Here is a 15,569-nt window from a genome sequence, read left to right as displayed (position 1 = left end):
TTCTTTCACGGACGAGAATCTGGTTCACTTTCCGACAAGCAGGCCTTGACCCTCACGCCCCTCTTCCCCCCTCTTCCCCTCCCTCCGCCTCTTTTTTTTTTGGGGGGGGGGGAGCATCAGCCAGTAAATATAAAGGCTTTCAGAAGGAACAGAGAGACAAACACGATCCTGCCCCACAACAGACAGGTAACGGAACACGAATCAGGAACGGATCATAAAGCAATGATACAGACACGTAAAAGAAACAATAATAATAATAATAATAATAATAATAATAATAATAATTTAATAATAATAACAATAATAATAATAATAATAAACATAATCATAAACATAAACTTGTCTAATTCCAACCTTTAAACATAGATAACATTACAAACACTAACATTCAGAGTCTACCACAAAACGTCAGGGATTTGACACGACAGTAACATATTTATACACATTTCGTATCCTCCTGTCAACTACAATAATATATAGAAAATATTCTAAAATGTTGATCAACGTTTATATGTGTTGCAGCCTGAGACATCTTGGTTGCTGTGAGATGAAGCTCGCTACCTGGATTGTCCTGACAGGTGAGTTCTAATTAGTTTATTTTTTATTAATTGCCTTACACTTACAGCTCTCTTGGCTCATTACATTTGCTCTTGACAAACATTTACGATTTGTTTTTATCATAAGATGGACTACGTAGTTTCAGTTGTCTAGTATAGAAAAAATATTACCTTCCACTAAATAATAACTCATATACTTGCCCGACAGACCAACCCAAGGAAACTATCTATCTATTTATCTATATTTCTATCTATCTATCGACCTATAGCCCACCAAAACACTCACCCCCTCCTATTCTAATCTCTCTCTCTCTCTCTCTCTCTCTCTCTCTCTCTCTCTGTCAACTAATTGGTGTTCTGTTGCTCACCCGTGCACAGCCGTTCTTGGCGTGTCTGTTGCTGCCAGACTGGGCCATGGCAACGGCAACGGGTTCACCAACGGCCATGGCAACGGGTTCACTAATGGCAACGGTGCGATTGGTAACTCCTACCTTCCTCCTGCTGTTAATGGCAACGGCAATGGCAACGGCTTCACCAACGGTATTCATGGCAACGGTTTTACCAACGGTGTTAATGAAAACGGAGTGAATGGTAACGGGTATACCAACGGTGTTAATGGCAACGGCTACACCAACGGTGTTAATGGCAACGGAGTGAATGGCAACGGCATCACCAACGGTGTTAATGGCAACGGTTTTACCAACGGTGTCAATGGCAAGGGAGTGAATGGCAACGGCATCACCAACGGTATTAATGAAAACGGTTTCACAAACGGTGTTAATGGCAACGGAGCAAATGGCAATGGTTATACCAAAGGTGTTAATGGCAACGGTTATGCCAACGGTGTTATTGGCAACGGCTTTGCCAACGGTAATAATGGCACTGGTGTTAATGGCAACGGAGTGAATGGCAACGGGTATACCAATGGTGTTAATGGCAACAGATTTACCAACGGTGTTAATGGTAACGGGTATACCAACGGTGTTAATGGTAACGGTTACACCAACGGTATTAATGGTAATGGTTACACCAACGATGTTAAGGGTAATGGTTACACCAACGATGTTAATGGTAATGGTTACACCAACGGTGTTAATGGTAATGGTTACACCAACGGTGTTAATGGTAATGGTTACACCAACGGTGTTAATGGTAACGGTTACACCAACGGTATTAATGGTAATGGTTACACCAACGATTTTAAGGGTAATGGTTACACCAACGATGTTAACGGTAATGGTTACACCAACGGTGTTAATGGTAATGGTTACACCAACGGTATTAATGGTAATGGTTACACCAACGATGTTAAGGGTAATGGTTACACCAACGATGTTAATGGTAATGGTTACACCAACGGTGTTAATGGTAATGGTTACACCAACGGTGTTAATGGTAATGGTTACACCAACGGTGTTAATGGTAACGGTTACACTATCTATCTATCTATCTATTGCCAGACGCCTCAATCCCGTTTGGGGTGGCCACAAACAAATCGCCTCCAAGTCGCCCTGTCCCCCGCCATTTCACCACCCTGCTCCCAACTCACACCCCCCTCTCTCATATACCTCTCCACCCCATCCCTCCATCTCATCCTCGGTCTCCCCCTCCCTCTTCCACCCTCCACCTCACTCACATACACTCTCTTCGTCAGTCTTTCACCCTCCATCCTCTCCACATGGCCAAACCACCTCAGTGTGTTCCTCACAACGCTCCCTATCACATCCACATCAACACCACAACGCTCCTTTATATCCTCATTCGTCAGCCTGTCTCTCCACGTGACTCCACAAGCTCCTCTTAAATAACTCATTTCCACTGCTCTCACTCTTGACTTGTGTCCTTCCAACAACGTCCAAGCTTCACTTCCGTACGTTAGAGTTGGTATCACAATACTGTCATGTAGTAACTTTTTTACTTCCATGCTCACTTCCCTGTTTCTCTATCACTGCTTTCAAGGAACCAGCAACCTTTCTTCCCTGCTGTACCCTTTCAAGCACTTCACCCTCCAAACCTCCATCCTTACTCATCACACTACCCAAATACTTAAACGTACTCACATTTTCCAATTCCTCACCATCCAACCTCGCTATACATTCACTGACTTCACCTCTCTCAAAGACCATCACTTTACTCTTCCCTACATTCACCTTTAGGTTCCGTTTCTTACACACTCTCTCAAACTCATCCACCAAGCCTTGCAGCTCCCCTTCATCTTCACTCAACAACACAGTATCATCTGCAAACAACAGTACAGGGAGTTTCCAAACACTATCCTCTCTCACCAGGGCCACTCCAACATCCACTACCCTACCTTGTACCTCTGTTATTACCCCATCCATGTACAGATTGAACAACCATGGAGACATGACACATCCCTGTTTCAAACCAACTTTCAAAGAGAAAAATTCACTTAGTTCACCATCCACACGCACTGCAGCCTTAGCACCATCATACATACTCTTCACAGCATTCAACAACTTCCCATCTACTCCATATATTCTTAACACTTTCCACAATCCTTGTCTATCCACCCTGTCATATGCTTTCTCCAAATCCATGAAAGCCGCATACAACTTCTTTCCCTTCTCTAGAAACTTTTCCAGTAAAGATCTAAGAATGAATATCTGATCTACACAACCTCTTCCCTTCCTAAAGCCTCCCTGTTCTTCTCCAACTAATTTCTCTGTTCTTTCTCTAACTCTGTCTATAAGTATCCTACCATACACTTTTCCTATTATACTAAGAAGACAAATGCCCCTATGATTACCACACACTTCTTTTTCCCTTTTCCTTTGTACAAGGGAATAATTATACCTGACTTCCAATCCTCCGGGACTCTACCTTCCTCCCAGGCCAATCTGCACATCTTCCACATCCATTCTACTACTATCTCTCCCCCATGCTTCAGCATCTCACCACACACTCCATCAATTCCTGGGGCTTTCCCCGATTTAACTTTCTTCATTGCTTCCACAACCTCTATCTTACTGATTTCTACCTGTCTTCTCACCTCCCTCCTTCTCCCAGCCATTCCCCAGCCACTTATACTCGCATTACTTCCATCCTCTACGTTCAACAATTCCTTAAAGTGTTCTCTCCATCTGCTCACTTTTTCTCCCTTCTCCACTAGTAATCTACCATGTTTATCTTTCACTCCCCTGCTAACTTCACTTCCACCCTGTCTTACTCTTTTCACTTCTCTCCAGAACATTTTCTTACAGTCCCTCCACTTTACACTCAAATTCCTTCCAAATTCCTGATCCACTCTCTTCTTACTCTCTCTTACTAATCTTTTCACCTCTCTCTTCCTTTCCACATATAACTCTCTCTTCTGCCTCTCAACTTCTTCCACGCCCCTATTTCTCATCCATTCATTGTATGCTTTCTTCTTTTGTGCCACAGCCTGTTTCACCTCTTCAGTCCACCACGCTGTTCCTTGCTCCCCCTCCGTCTTCTCTTCCTTCCACACACCACATCACATGCTGCACATATTTCTTCTGTAAATATCTTACACACACCTTCCATGTCTCCCATCTGCTCCAATTCATATTTGCCCAATCGTTCCTCCACTTCTCTCTTATACTCTGCCTTTTTCTCATCCTCTTGTAACCTTTCCACTCTCCTTGCAACTACTCCTTCCTCTCGTCTTTCCCTTCTTCTATTCCTCCATCTTACTTGCATCCTAATTCTGGCCACCACCAAGTAGTGGTCAGAAAGGCCACTCCCCCAACCTCTATAAACTCTTGCATCCAATATACATCTTCGCATCCTTTCATCCACACACACATAATCAATCATTGCCTTCCTTTCATTCAGTTCACCACCCACCCTTCTCATCACTCGCCATGTATACCTGTGGATCATTTTATGCCTGAAGAGGGTATTGGCTATTACCAACCCCCTCCCAGCACAGATGTCCACTAACGCACTCCCATTCTCATCTATCTCAGCAGGCACACCCCACTCACCAACTATTCCATCCACCTTCACATTACCAACTTTACCATTCATATCACCGATCAAAAACACTCTCTCATTCCTTCCAAACTTTTCCATGCACACTTCCACATTTGTCCAGAACTCTTCTCTCACTCTTCTAGCACGATCTTGCGTTGGCGCATACACACACACAATCGCCCACATTTGTATTCCAACTTTCAACTTTACCCACACAATCCTTGACCCAACTGATCCATACTGTCTTATGCTCTTCTTCCATCTTTTACTCACAACTATACACACTCCTTCCTTTGCCCTCTCATTCTCATCTACTCCCGCACATATACCCCATCCATACTCCCATTCTCTCACACTTTCTCCTCTCCATTTTGTTTCAGTTATTCCACATACATCCACTTTCGCATCCTCAAGCACCTGGACAATCTCTCTCTCTTTCACCTCATCATTCGCTCCTCTTACATTCCATGTACACATTACCAAGTCCTTTGTCCGGTCCTGGGTCGTCAACGTTTGGTCAGTCCTTGTCCGAGGCTTCTTGTTTGTTTTTTTAGTTAGTTGTTTTCCGGGGAGGGGCACTAACCCTCCGCCAACCCTTTTAGTCGCCTTTTACGACAAGCAGGGATACTGGGGGAGTATTCTTGAAAACCCCCCTACCCCCAGGTAATGGTTACACCAACGATGTTAAGGGTAATGGTTACACCAACGATGTTAATGGTAATGGTTACACCAACGGTGTAAATGGTAATGGTTACACCAACGGTATTAATTTGAATGGTTACACCAACGGTGTTAACGGTAATGGAGTGAATGGCAACAGTTACACGAACTTTGTTAATGGCAACGGAGTGGATGGCAACGGTTATACCAACGGAATTAACAGTAATGGACTGAATGGAAACGGGTATACCAACGGAGTGAATGGCAACGGTGTCAATGGCAACGGGTACAGCAGCGGCAATGGTGGTAACGGCAACGGATACACCAATGGATATCGCAGGAGACTAAATGGAAACGGATATAGAAGCAGACTTAACAGCAACGGTGTTAACGGCAACGGTTATACCAACGGTAATGGCAACGGTGTGGTCAACGGTAACAGTAACGGTGTGGTCAACGGTGTGGTCAACGGTAATGGCAACGGTGTGGTCAACGGTAACAGTAACGGTCTGGTCAACGGTAGTGGCAACGGTCTGGTCAACGGTAATGGCAACAGGTATTCGTATTCGGCCCCCGCCACTCCATCTGGCTTGTACCAGACGCCAGGCCGCTGAGCCCAAATACCTCTTCCTTAACGATTTCTTGCTGATTCTGCTCCGTTACTAGATTCTTGTCTGATAATCTGAGTCGACATTAAGAAGATATAGGAAGCAATGAGGATATTAATGGGTAGTTCGGATAATAAATCGCTAAGGAAGTTGTGCTAGGGAGCCTCCTTACCCTCGAGGACTCACCATTGACAAATATTTATTCATTCTCTGTCCTTATGTATTTAATTCCTTGGCAAAGACAGACGCCATCATAAACATCAGTGAAAATATACTACCTGTTTTACTATCAACAACCCACTACCAACAGAGAGAGAGAGAGAGAGAGAGAATGGGATGGTATTTCTTTGAGCAATGGTTTTCATATTTTTCGTTCCTTTCAACCTTAAGGTACTCTGAAAATCCTTATGTCCCTCCTAATTTCTCCTGTCAACCTCTCTCCCCCTTAAAAAAAATAAAATAAAATAATACATTTTTTCCAAAATGGCAATAGAATGTAGCTTCTCAGCTACCAAGTCAAAATAGATAACAGTAAAAAAAAATCTGTACTTTACTTTTTGATGGCCAGAGTTCCTTGCAATCTATCGCAATTTAGAAACAGCCTCTTATGCCCCCCCCCTTTCCCAAAAATCTTTTTTGGTTTCGAGTTTGGGAACCACCGGTTTAGTTTTAAATAATGGTTAACATATTTCAGAGGGCTATAGATTAGCAAGAAATATTGGGATGGCTGGGTTATGAGGCTAATAGCAATGTCTAACAGTAATAAGACTTAGAATATAAAACACGCCAACAGATTAAAGAGGCTATCCGCCAACAAAGAGTGCTGTATGACACTACTCATCCTGAGTACATGAAGGGATCTTATAAAGACGAGATATGGGCTGCGACTGCATGCACTCTACAATTTAAAGATGGTAAGTATATTGCTGTATGAATAATAATATCATGAACTTGCATACGTATACGACTGAGATATAGGCTTTCCGTTGATGTGTACCGTTGCATCTTGTGTGTGTGTGTGTGTGTGTGTGTGTGTGTGTGTGTGTGTGTGTGAGAGAGAGAGAGAGAGAGAGAGAGAGAGAGAGAGAGAGAGAGAGAGAGAGAGAGAGAGAGAGAGAGAGAAAGGGAGAGAGAAAGAGAGGTGGTACCAATGAATTGTAAATAATAAAATTAGCTCTTAGGATATTGGATATACTGTAGTTAGTATATATCAAGTAATTCTATGAAAGCTGTTATATGATGCAAATCGTATTACACAACGAAATTTATCAAAAATATTAACAAGCCCATGGTGAGTGTAGCCTATACACTGTTTATACACTGTATATGGCTAGTGAGGGAGTGATCGCCCTCTACCTACACAGATCAAAAGCCCTCGAGAGCAGGGGGGTGGTTGCTTTCTCAGGCAGAGGAACTCCTTGAGAGCGAAATGGCTGGGAAGCATGCCGGCACGTGACTGGCTATAGCATAGCTGGGTCTTTCGGGTGTGGGCAATCAGGCAAGTTAGCTGCCTACTGCGACTGCAACACAATGGCGAGGTGTTCAGGAAGTTAGCCAAAGAAACCTTGATGGACTCTAAAAGAACAATAATCCCCCCCAGTCCCGTGCAGCCCTTAAATGGGCAGGGGGTGCTTAGAATCTCACGGTTGCCTCAATTACAATCTAATTCCTTTGTCAATGCAAAAAAATACAATTAAAATTGGTAACTGGAATGTGAGAACGCTAAATCATGACGGTAAAATCGATGAGTTAGTGAAGGTTTTTCAAAATTACGGACTTGATATTTGTGCTCTGACAGAAACTAGATTAACTGGAGTCGATAAGTTGGATTTTGAGGATGGTATACGTTTATTGATATCTGGTCGACAGGACGGAATGCATTATCAGGGAGTAGGATTGTTGCTGGGTTGTAAGGCAAATAAGGCTTTATGTGAGTGGGATCCTATAGATGAGCGATTGTTATACGCACGGTTTAAATCAAATCATGGCAACATCAGTCTGTTTGTGTGTTATGCACCTACTAATGATGCACTCGATGAAAGGAAAGACACATTTTATGAAAAGTTGCAAGAAGGAGTGGGAAGGGTACCTAGACATGATGTTTTGATCTGCGTTGGAGACTTTAATGCAGTAATGGGCTGTTCAAATGAGGGATTTGAGGCATGTATGGGTAAGATGGGAGTTGGCAGTAGGATGAGTGAAAACGGAGTGAGGTTTGGAAGCTTCTGTCTAGCAAATGACTTAGTCATCGGGGGCACACTCTTTCAGCATTGCAATATACACAAGACAACTTGGGTGTCGCCGTGTGGAAAATATAAAAATCAGATTGATCACATCGCTATCAGTAGGAGGCATAGAAGTTCTCTGCTAGATGTTCATGTTAAACGGGGAGCAGATATTGGTAGTGACCATCAACTCAGCATTGCAAAAATAAGGTTTAAACTTAAAAGTCAGAAGAAGGAAAAATCTGGTGTTGGTAGATACGATATTGTTAAGCTTAGAAGGGAAGGAGAAGAAAAGGAGGAATTCAGATTAGAATGCAGAAATAGGTTTCTGGTGTTGGAAACGTTGGAAGAGGGGGAGAGAAGTATAGATGAGATGTGGGAGGATGTGAACAAAGTTTTGCATGAGACTGCTGAATGAACGATTGGAAGGAGACATAGCTTCAGGAGAAAGAAATGGATATCAGAGGAAACGTGGGATATGATAAAAAAGAGAGGTGAGGCTAAATTGAGGAGTGAGATGCAATGCGTTGATGAACAAGAGATTGAATTAGCAAGAGCTGCGTACTGGAGTTTGAATTCAGAAGTAAGAAGGTTAGCTAGGAGAGATAAAAGAAGATGTGTGGATGAAAAGGTTGCAGAGACTGAAATCTTAATAAACAAAAATGATGGACAGAGTCAAAGAATAGCATATGAATCGATTAGAGAACTGAGTGGTAATGCAGGTAAACGCAAGGAAATACCAGTTAGAGACAGGGAAGGAAATTTTTTGACCAAAGATGGAGATATTAAAAATAGATGGAAAGAGCATTTTGAGACAGTTCTTAATAGACCAATACCACCAGAAGAGGATATACCGTCTGCTCAGGAAGATTTAAATATAGAAACAGGAGAGTTGAGGTTTGCAGAAGTGGAGAAAGCAGTAAAACAGTTAAAGAATAATAAGGCACCAGGGGAGGATGGTTTATTTCCGGAAATGTTTAAAGTGAAGGGGGATAGATTAATAATGATCTTGACCAAGCTATTCAATAAGATATGGGTGACGGGGTTACTACCATCAGTTTGGAAGAATGGTGTGATTGTTAAAGTTCCGAAGAAGGGAGACCTGAGTGAATGTGGTAATTGGAGGGGAATCTCTTTGTCACCGATAGCTTTGAAAGTTTTCAGTAGAGTGTTGTTAAATAGGTTGGAGCCAGTGGTTGAGGGTATTCTGAGGGATGAACAGGCTGGTTTTAGAAAGGGACGTGGTTGCAATGATCAGATCTTTATAGTTAGGCATTTGATGCAGCAAGTTAATGAAATGAGAGTACCGTTAAGTCTTTGTTTTGTTGATTTTGAAAAGGCTTTTGATAGTGTTTCGAGAGAGACTATGGGGAAGATCATGAGACATTATGGAATACCAGAGGAGTTTGTGAGGGTCATTATGAACATGCATGAGGACACATTTTGTAAAGTGATGGTTGATGGTTGTCTGAGTGATTCGTTTGAAGTCAAGTCCGGAGTAATTCAAGGTGGTGTTCTATCGCCTTTACTATTTATATTGGTCATTGATTACATTATGAAACGCGTTGGAACAGAAACCGGTGCAGGTATACTTTGGGGAGAGAACAGGAAACTTTTGGATTTAGATTATGCAGATGATATAGTTTTGATTTGTGATGGGCCAGAAGAGATGCAGAGAGTGTTGGACTGTTTGGTGAGTGAAGGTCGCAAGGTGGGTTTGGTTATTAATTGTGGAAAAACTGAAATAATCAATATGAATATGGAAAATGCGCAGGAATGTGTAATTGGAGGTATGGTTGTAAAGCAAGTTGATAGGTTTAAATATTTAGGTACTTATTTAGCCAAGTATGGTTCTTTGAACTTTGAATTCGAGGAAAGGTTAAAGAAGGCTAATCAGGCAATGGGAATGCTTAAAAATATTTGGAATAATAACAATTTCTCTGTGCATACAAAAATCAAACTTTATAAGGTAATGGTTAGGAGTATCTTAATTTATGGACACGAGTCTTGGTACAGCACAGTGACTATGGAAAATAAATTCTTGGTGTTTGAAAATAAAGCACTTAGAAGAATATTAGGAGTTAAGTGGTGGGAAAGGATACCAAATAGTAGAATTAGAGAAATAACGGTAGTGCAGCCGGTCGATGAATATGTTAGGTTCTCACGATGGAAGTGGCTAGGACATGTGTATAGGAGACAGGGAATAGTACGAGTCACACCAGGGTGGGCTGCACTTGGTAGGAGAGGTAGAGGAAGGCCAAAAGAGACGTGGGTGAGGACAATGAGACGGGAAGCTGGAGATGAATGTTGGGGAGATCTTGAGGAGTTAGCACAAGATTGGATGTGGTGGTGTGAGTTCATCGAGGCCCTATGCATCCCCGAGGGTGCCACAGGAAATGATTGATTGATTGATATACCCTGTATCCTCATTATTTTTCCCGTCATCATTACTACCCTTTACCACTTATTCCTTCCTCTCCTCTTTTAAGGTTTCTTAAGTAATCTTGAGCGAAAGCCATGACCATAGTACCCGTACAGGACGACAGACTGCTTCTCAATGTGCGCACCACGCCAATGCTGCCCTGTGTTGTTCTGCCCTGCCCTGCCCTGTGTCTGCCCTGCTCTACGCTGCCCTGCGTCTCAATGTGCGCCCGTACACACGGATTTACACGGTCAAGGGTAAAATAAGGAGAGAGAGAGAGAGAGAGAGAGAGAGAGAGAGAGAGAGAGAGAGAGAGAGAGAGAGAGAATTTTTGAGTGACAGACAGGGAGTGACGGACATGCTGACATTAAACAGCCACGCGGAACGGAATAAGGATGTAACACCCCCACACTCACGTACACACGCTGATACATATATTCATACATACACTCATACATATATATTGGTAGACATTCGCTTAGGCCTACGTATACACACACACACACACACACACACACACACACACACACACACACACTACCGAATGAAATAGTGTGTGCCAAAACAATTCACAAATTTAAGGATATGTACGATAAATATGGTTTAAGACACGGGACAGTACGAACTTGACTCATTACTGTAAAGATACAATTAGGTAAGAACACACACACACACACACACACACACACACACACACACACACACACACACACACACAAGAAGCTATTTCCTCTCCGTATCCTGAAGTCGCCCTTGGTATGTCCGAGCTGGGTCAAAGGGCAAGAACAGAAGAAGAAAGTAGTGAAGATCTGGAGGGAGGAAGAGGAGGGAGGATAGGGGGAGGGAAGGAGAGACTGGTTGGAGAAGTGGTGGAGAGAGAGAGAGAGAGTGAGAGAGAGACTGAATGGAGTGATGGGAGAGGAGAGACTAGCTAGAAGAGAGAGAGAGACAGAGAGAGAGACTGGCTGGAAGAGAGATGGAAAAAATGAGAGACTGGCACAAGGAGAGATGAAGAGAAGGAGAAAGAGACTGACTACAGGGAGAGAAATGATGGGGAGAGGGAAGAGGGGAAGACAGACTGAGATCGGACACAAACTATCCACCCACTTGGTGTAGCAGTACCTTAAGGTGACTACACTGAAGGACAAGATTTCCAAGATTTCCAAGATCCTAGGAAGTCATTAGATGTTTAGTCATAATTATAATTCAGCCAATGAATGGATGGCTAGAGGAGAGGAAAGGAGACGACAGGAGACGAGAGGAGAGAAGAGAAGAGGAGAGGAGAGGAGACGAGACGAGAGGAGAGCAGAAGGATTGTGAGAAGGGAAGAGAGGAAGAAGGGAATTGGAGAGCAGGTAGGAAAGGAGAAGAGTGAGGGGCAGGAGGGAGAGGTAGGAAGGAAGAGAGAAGAGAGGAAGAGGGAGAAGAGAGATGATGGAGAAGGAAGGGGTAGGAAGAGAGGAAGGATTGGTGGGAGGATAGGAGGAGGGATGGAGAGAATAGGAGGAGATATGAGAAATGCAGAAGAGGAGGGAGGGAGCGAAAGAGTAAGGAAAGGGGATGGGGGAAAGACTGACACGTTTAGAGTGATATAGGGGTAGGGAGAGAATGATAAGGGAATGAGAGGGCGATATAGGAAGAGGAGAAGGAAGGGGAGAAAGGAGGAAAAGTGAAGGGAAGAGATGAAGGCAGAGGAGGGGAGAGGGGAGTGATGAGGATATAAACGCATCCTGTCATTACTGATGGGAATAAAATGTAATGATCGGTGAGAGGCGGGTCAAGTGAAACTGATAAGTGACGAAATGCAATGAAACAACAATGGCCTAGGAAGAAACAAATGATGCATAGTTTGTTGACGTTAGAAGCACCTTGATTTTGTTTACCGATGCATGGAGATGTCACATAGATCCGGCTCACCACAACAACATTCCCTGGTGAGCTGGCCGGCACTGCAAAATTCTATCTATCTATCTATCTATCTATTTATAGCCAGACGCCTTAATCCCGTAAGAGGTGGCCACAAACATATCGCCTCCATGTCGCCCTGTCCCTGCCATATCGCTGCCCTACCCGCAATTTACACTCCCCTCTCTCATATACCTCTCCATCGCTCCATCTCATCTTCGGTTTCCCATTCCCTCTCCCTCCCTCCAGCTCACTTAAATACACTCTCCTGGTTCGTCTCTCAATCTCCATCCCCCCAGCTTACACCTCTTCTCTCATGTAGGCCTACCTCTCCACTCCACCCCATCTAATCCTAGGTCTCAGACTCCCTCTCACTCCCTCTAGCTCAGTTATATACACTCTCCTAGTTAGTCCCTCACTCTCCATCCTCTCCACATGGCCAAACCACCTCAGTGTCTGTCTCCTAACGCATTCCATCACATCCACACAACGCTCCTTCACTGCAAAATTCACTGCACCTAATTCTTCCCTCTTTCCGTACTGCTTTCAATTATCGAATCCTAGAAATACCACGGGATGGAGGAGTTATGAGACCGAGAATTTGACTCAGAAGAATTTTAACCATATCTCCTTTCTGGGGACGATGTTGGGGGGTGAGGGACATATAACCAGGGAGAGCTATCACCGAGACAAGTGCCATCACGTGAAGGGGTCCTCTCCAACACTAGGCACAAGATAGCCTTACATAACATTAATTACTACTAAACAATATGCAACAGGGGAAGTGATGCGAGCACCACTAAATTCACAATAATAAAGACCTTTCCCCCTATTCTCGTCGGTTAAAAAAGCTCCCTAACACTTGTTCCATAGCGATTTATTTCTAGATACACTTGGTTAATATCCTCTTGCACGTTACTTATGCATGTTATGGTGATATTACAATGATTTATGTAATGTAGAGATGGACTAAGGTGTAATAGGCAAACTAAGTTGCTTAGGAAAAGATGTTAAGGGGTAAGAATAAGAGAGTGTCCAAGTATTTACCATCGACCTTGAATTAGGACGAGAAATTTACCTGCATTCATTTTGGCAAAGAAATTGTGAATATATATAGATGCTTGTGAGAAACTGACACTAACACTTACACACACACACACACACACACACACACACACACAAGTACAAATGCCCCTGGTGCACGAACACATATTCATAGAGATCAAGAAACACACACACACACACACACACACACACACAGCCTTCACATATTCACACACGTACAGAAGTACGTAGGAAAAGAAGCGATACGGTGAGGAAGAGTGAGTCAGTGAAAAAAAAAACAAAAAAACAATTGCTGAGTGGGGGAAGGAGAGAGAGGGAGAGGATGGGAAGAGAGGTAAACGATGGGAGAAAGAGAGAGGGGTGTAGGGGTAGAGAGAGAGATGGGAAGGAAGAGAATGAGAGGGGTATAGGGGTAGAGGTAGAGGAAGGGAGGAAGAGAGAGGAAAATGGGCGAGGGAGAGGAGGAAAAGGAGAGGAAAGGTGGAAAACGAGGAGGAGAAGTGAGTGGGGGGAGAGGGGAGACAGTGGAATCTGGAAGGAAACAAGGAGGGAGAGAGGAGGGGAGAGGAGAGGGAAGGAGTGGAGGGAATACAAAGGAAAGCAAACAACAACAGGCCTTATGATCCTTTCAAGGCTATTTCAGAGAAGACTATAACAATGATATCTAGTTTTTTAAGCAGAAGACAAAGATAGTAAAGGAGGAAGGAAGAGGGATGGGAGTGAGAAGGGAGGAGGGAGAGAGGGAGGAGGGAGAGTGGGATAGGTGAGAGAGGGTGGACGGAAAACAGGAGGAAAGATAGGTGGATGAGAAGGGGGATTACCGGTAGGGAGAGGCGAAGGACTAGCGAGAGAAGAAGGGTGATAAGATGGAGGGAGGGAAGGTAAGAAGCTGGAGGGAGGGCAGGTGGGGGAGGGGATGGAGGGAGGGAAGGTAAAGGGATGGAGGAAGGGAAGGTAGGGGGAATTGTATAAAGAAGCGAGCTAGGACGCAACCTAGCGAAGGGAAAGGATTAAGAGGCGCTGTACTCTTGTCCCTCCCTATCTTTGTCTTATCCCGTTCTGTGTCATAGGACCTTATCAGTATGGAATCCTGCGCTAGTCGCTGTGATAGTGATGATAGCGGCCACTTTATCAGGCGTTTCTGAAGGTAATGTTATCTCTAGGGTCAAGTGGCGTGGAAAGATAGTGAAATAGAAGAGTCTAGTGTGAAGTATGAGGGGATAGAGAGGAATATAAGAGCATAAAGTGATCATAACGACATAGTGAGGAGTATAAGTATAGAGGGGTATATAAGTATATGTATTATAGAGCAAGAGAGAGTTAACTAGATATGTATAATTTCATGAGATATACAGTATAAACATAACACCAACACCTAGAGAACACAGTTTTTCTCCTCGCTACCATCAGTGACCTTTAGCCGTCTAATTAGAGTCGCTTGTGAAGCAATGTTACTTTTCACAGGTGATTTGGACATAATTATAGAATTTTTTTGCATGGAGAATACCTGTAAACTGGCGTGTGGATCTGTTTTTTTTTTTTTTTTCGTTCCTCTTATCATCTTAAAAAAAAAAAAAAAGTGACTGATATTACTCATTATTTCAGATTGGAATTGTAACCATAGAAACGATTCAGATTTATTATTATACTTATTACGACAAATTAACCATAGTCTGGCCATCTTTTCTCACGTATTCTATTACATGTAAAGCCAGTGACAATATTCAGATGTGTAAATAAAGGTGTCAAGGACAAATATTAATTTTTAAATTTACGCTTTTCATGACGAAGGCAATAATATTATCGGTATATATTCTAGCTTACGTGAGATTTCTTCTTTTTTTTCGGGGGAGAGGGGGAGTGACCACAGGATTTTAGGGGTGTTAATATTGCTATCATTAACAATTTTTTGCATTGCTTGATCTTTCAAAGAATAAATTTGAGTCACAGGACCACTGGAGTGTTAAGAAAATAAAGTTTTGGGTGAGAGAGAGAGATAGTATGAAGTCTTTATTTTCTTTAACCCATCTTCAACCCGAAAGTTTAGAGAAAATAAAGAATTCAAACTCTTACCTATGTCTTTCTCCCAGCCAACATTTTCACTTGTCGTAGTGAATCATCAAGAAGTAAGAGTATTTCTTTACTGAAGGTTTAGGGTATCGTGTGT

At 43.0% G+C, this 15,569-nt stretch overlaps 1 protein-coding gene across 1 annotated transcript; it reads left to right on the top strand.

Annotated features, from left to right (window-relative positions):
- Positions 1-547: 547 nt before the first annotated feature.
- Positions 548-5,791, top strand: LOC145404395 (uncharacterized). The gene is made up of 3 exons (XM_080275913.1): positions 548-578; positions 936-1,970; positions 5,181-5,791. The coding sequence occupies exons 1-3, from the start codon at positions 548-550 to the stop codon at positions 5,789-5,791; spliced, it is 1,677 nt and encodes a 558-aa protein (XP_080132039.1).
- Positions 5,792-15,569: the final 9,778 nt, after the last annotated feature.

Source organism: Coenobita brevimanus, chromosome 63 (genome assembly GCF_032717465.1).
Source record: "Coenobita brevimanus isolate Jiangsu-jjx chromosome 63, ASM3271746v2, whole genome shotgun sequence".
NCBI classification, from domain to species: Eukaryota; Metazoa; Arthropoda; class Malacostraca; order Decapoda; family Coenobitidae; genus Coenobita; species Coenobita brevimanus.
Note: the sequence above shows the minus strand (reverse complement) of the source record. Positions and strands in the feature narration are given on the sequence as shown.

Excerpts from the sequence above, each read along its gene's own strand:
- LOC145404395 (XM_080275913.1), top strand. The coding sequence starts at position 548 with ATGAAGCTCGCTACCTGGATTGTCCTGACAG. Across the intron at positions 579-935 it reads TACCTGGATTGTCCTGACAG|CCGTTCTTGGCGTGTCTGTT; the intron begins GTGAGTTCTAAT and ends ACCCGTGCACAG. Across the intron at positions 1,971-5,180 it reads TGGTAATGGTTACACCAACG|GTAATGGTTACACCAACGAT; the intron begins GTGTTAATGGTA and ends CCCTACCCCCAG.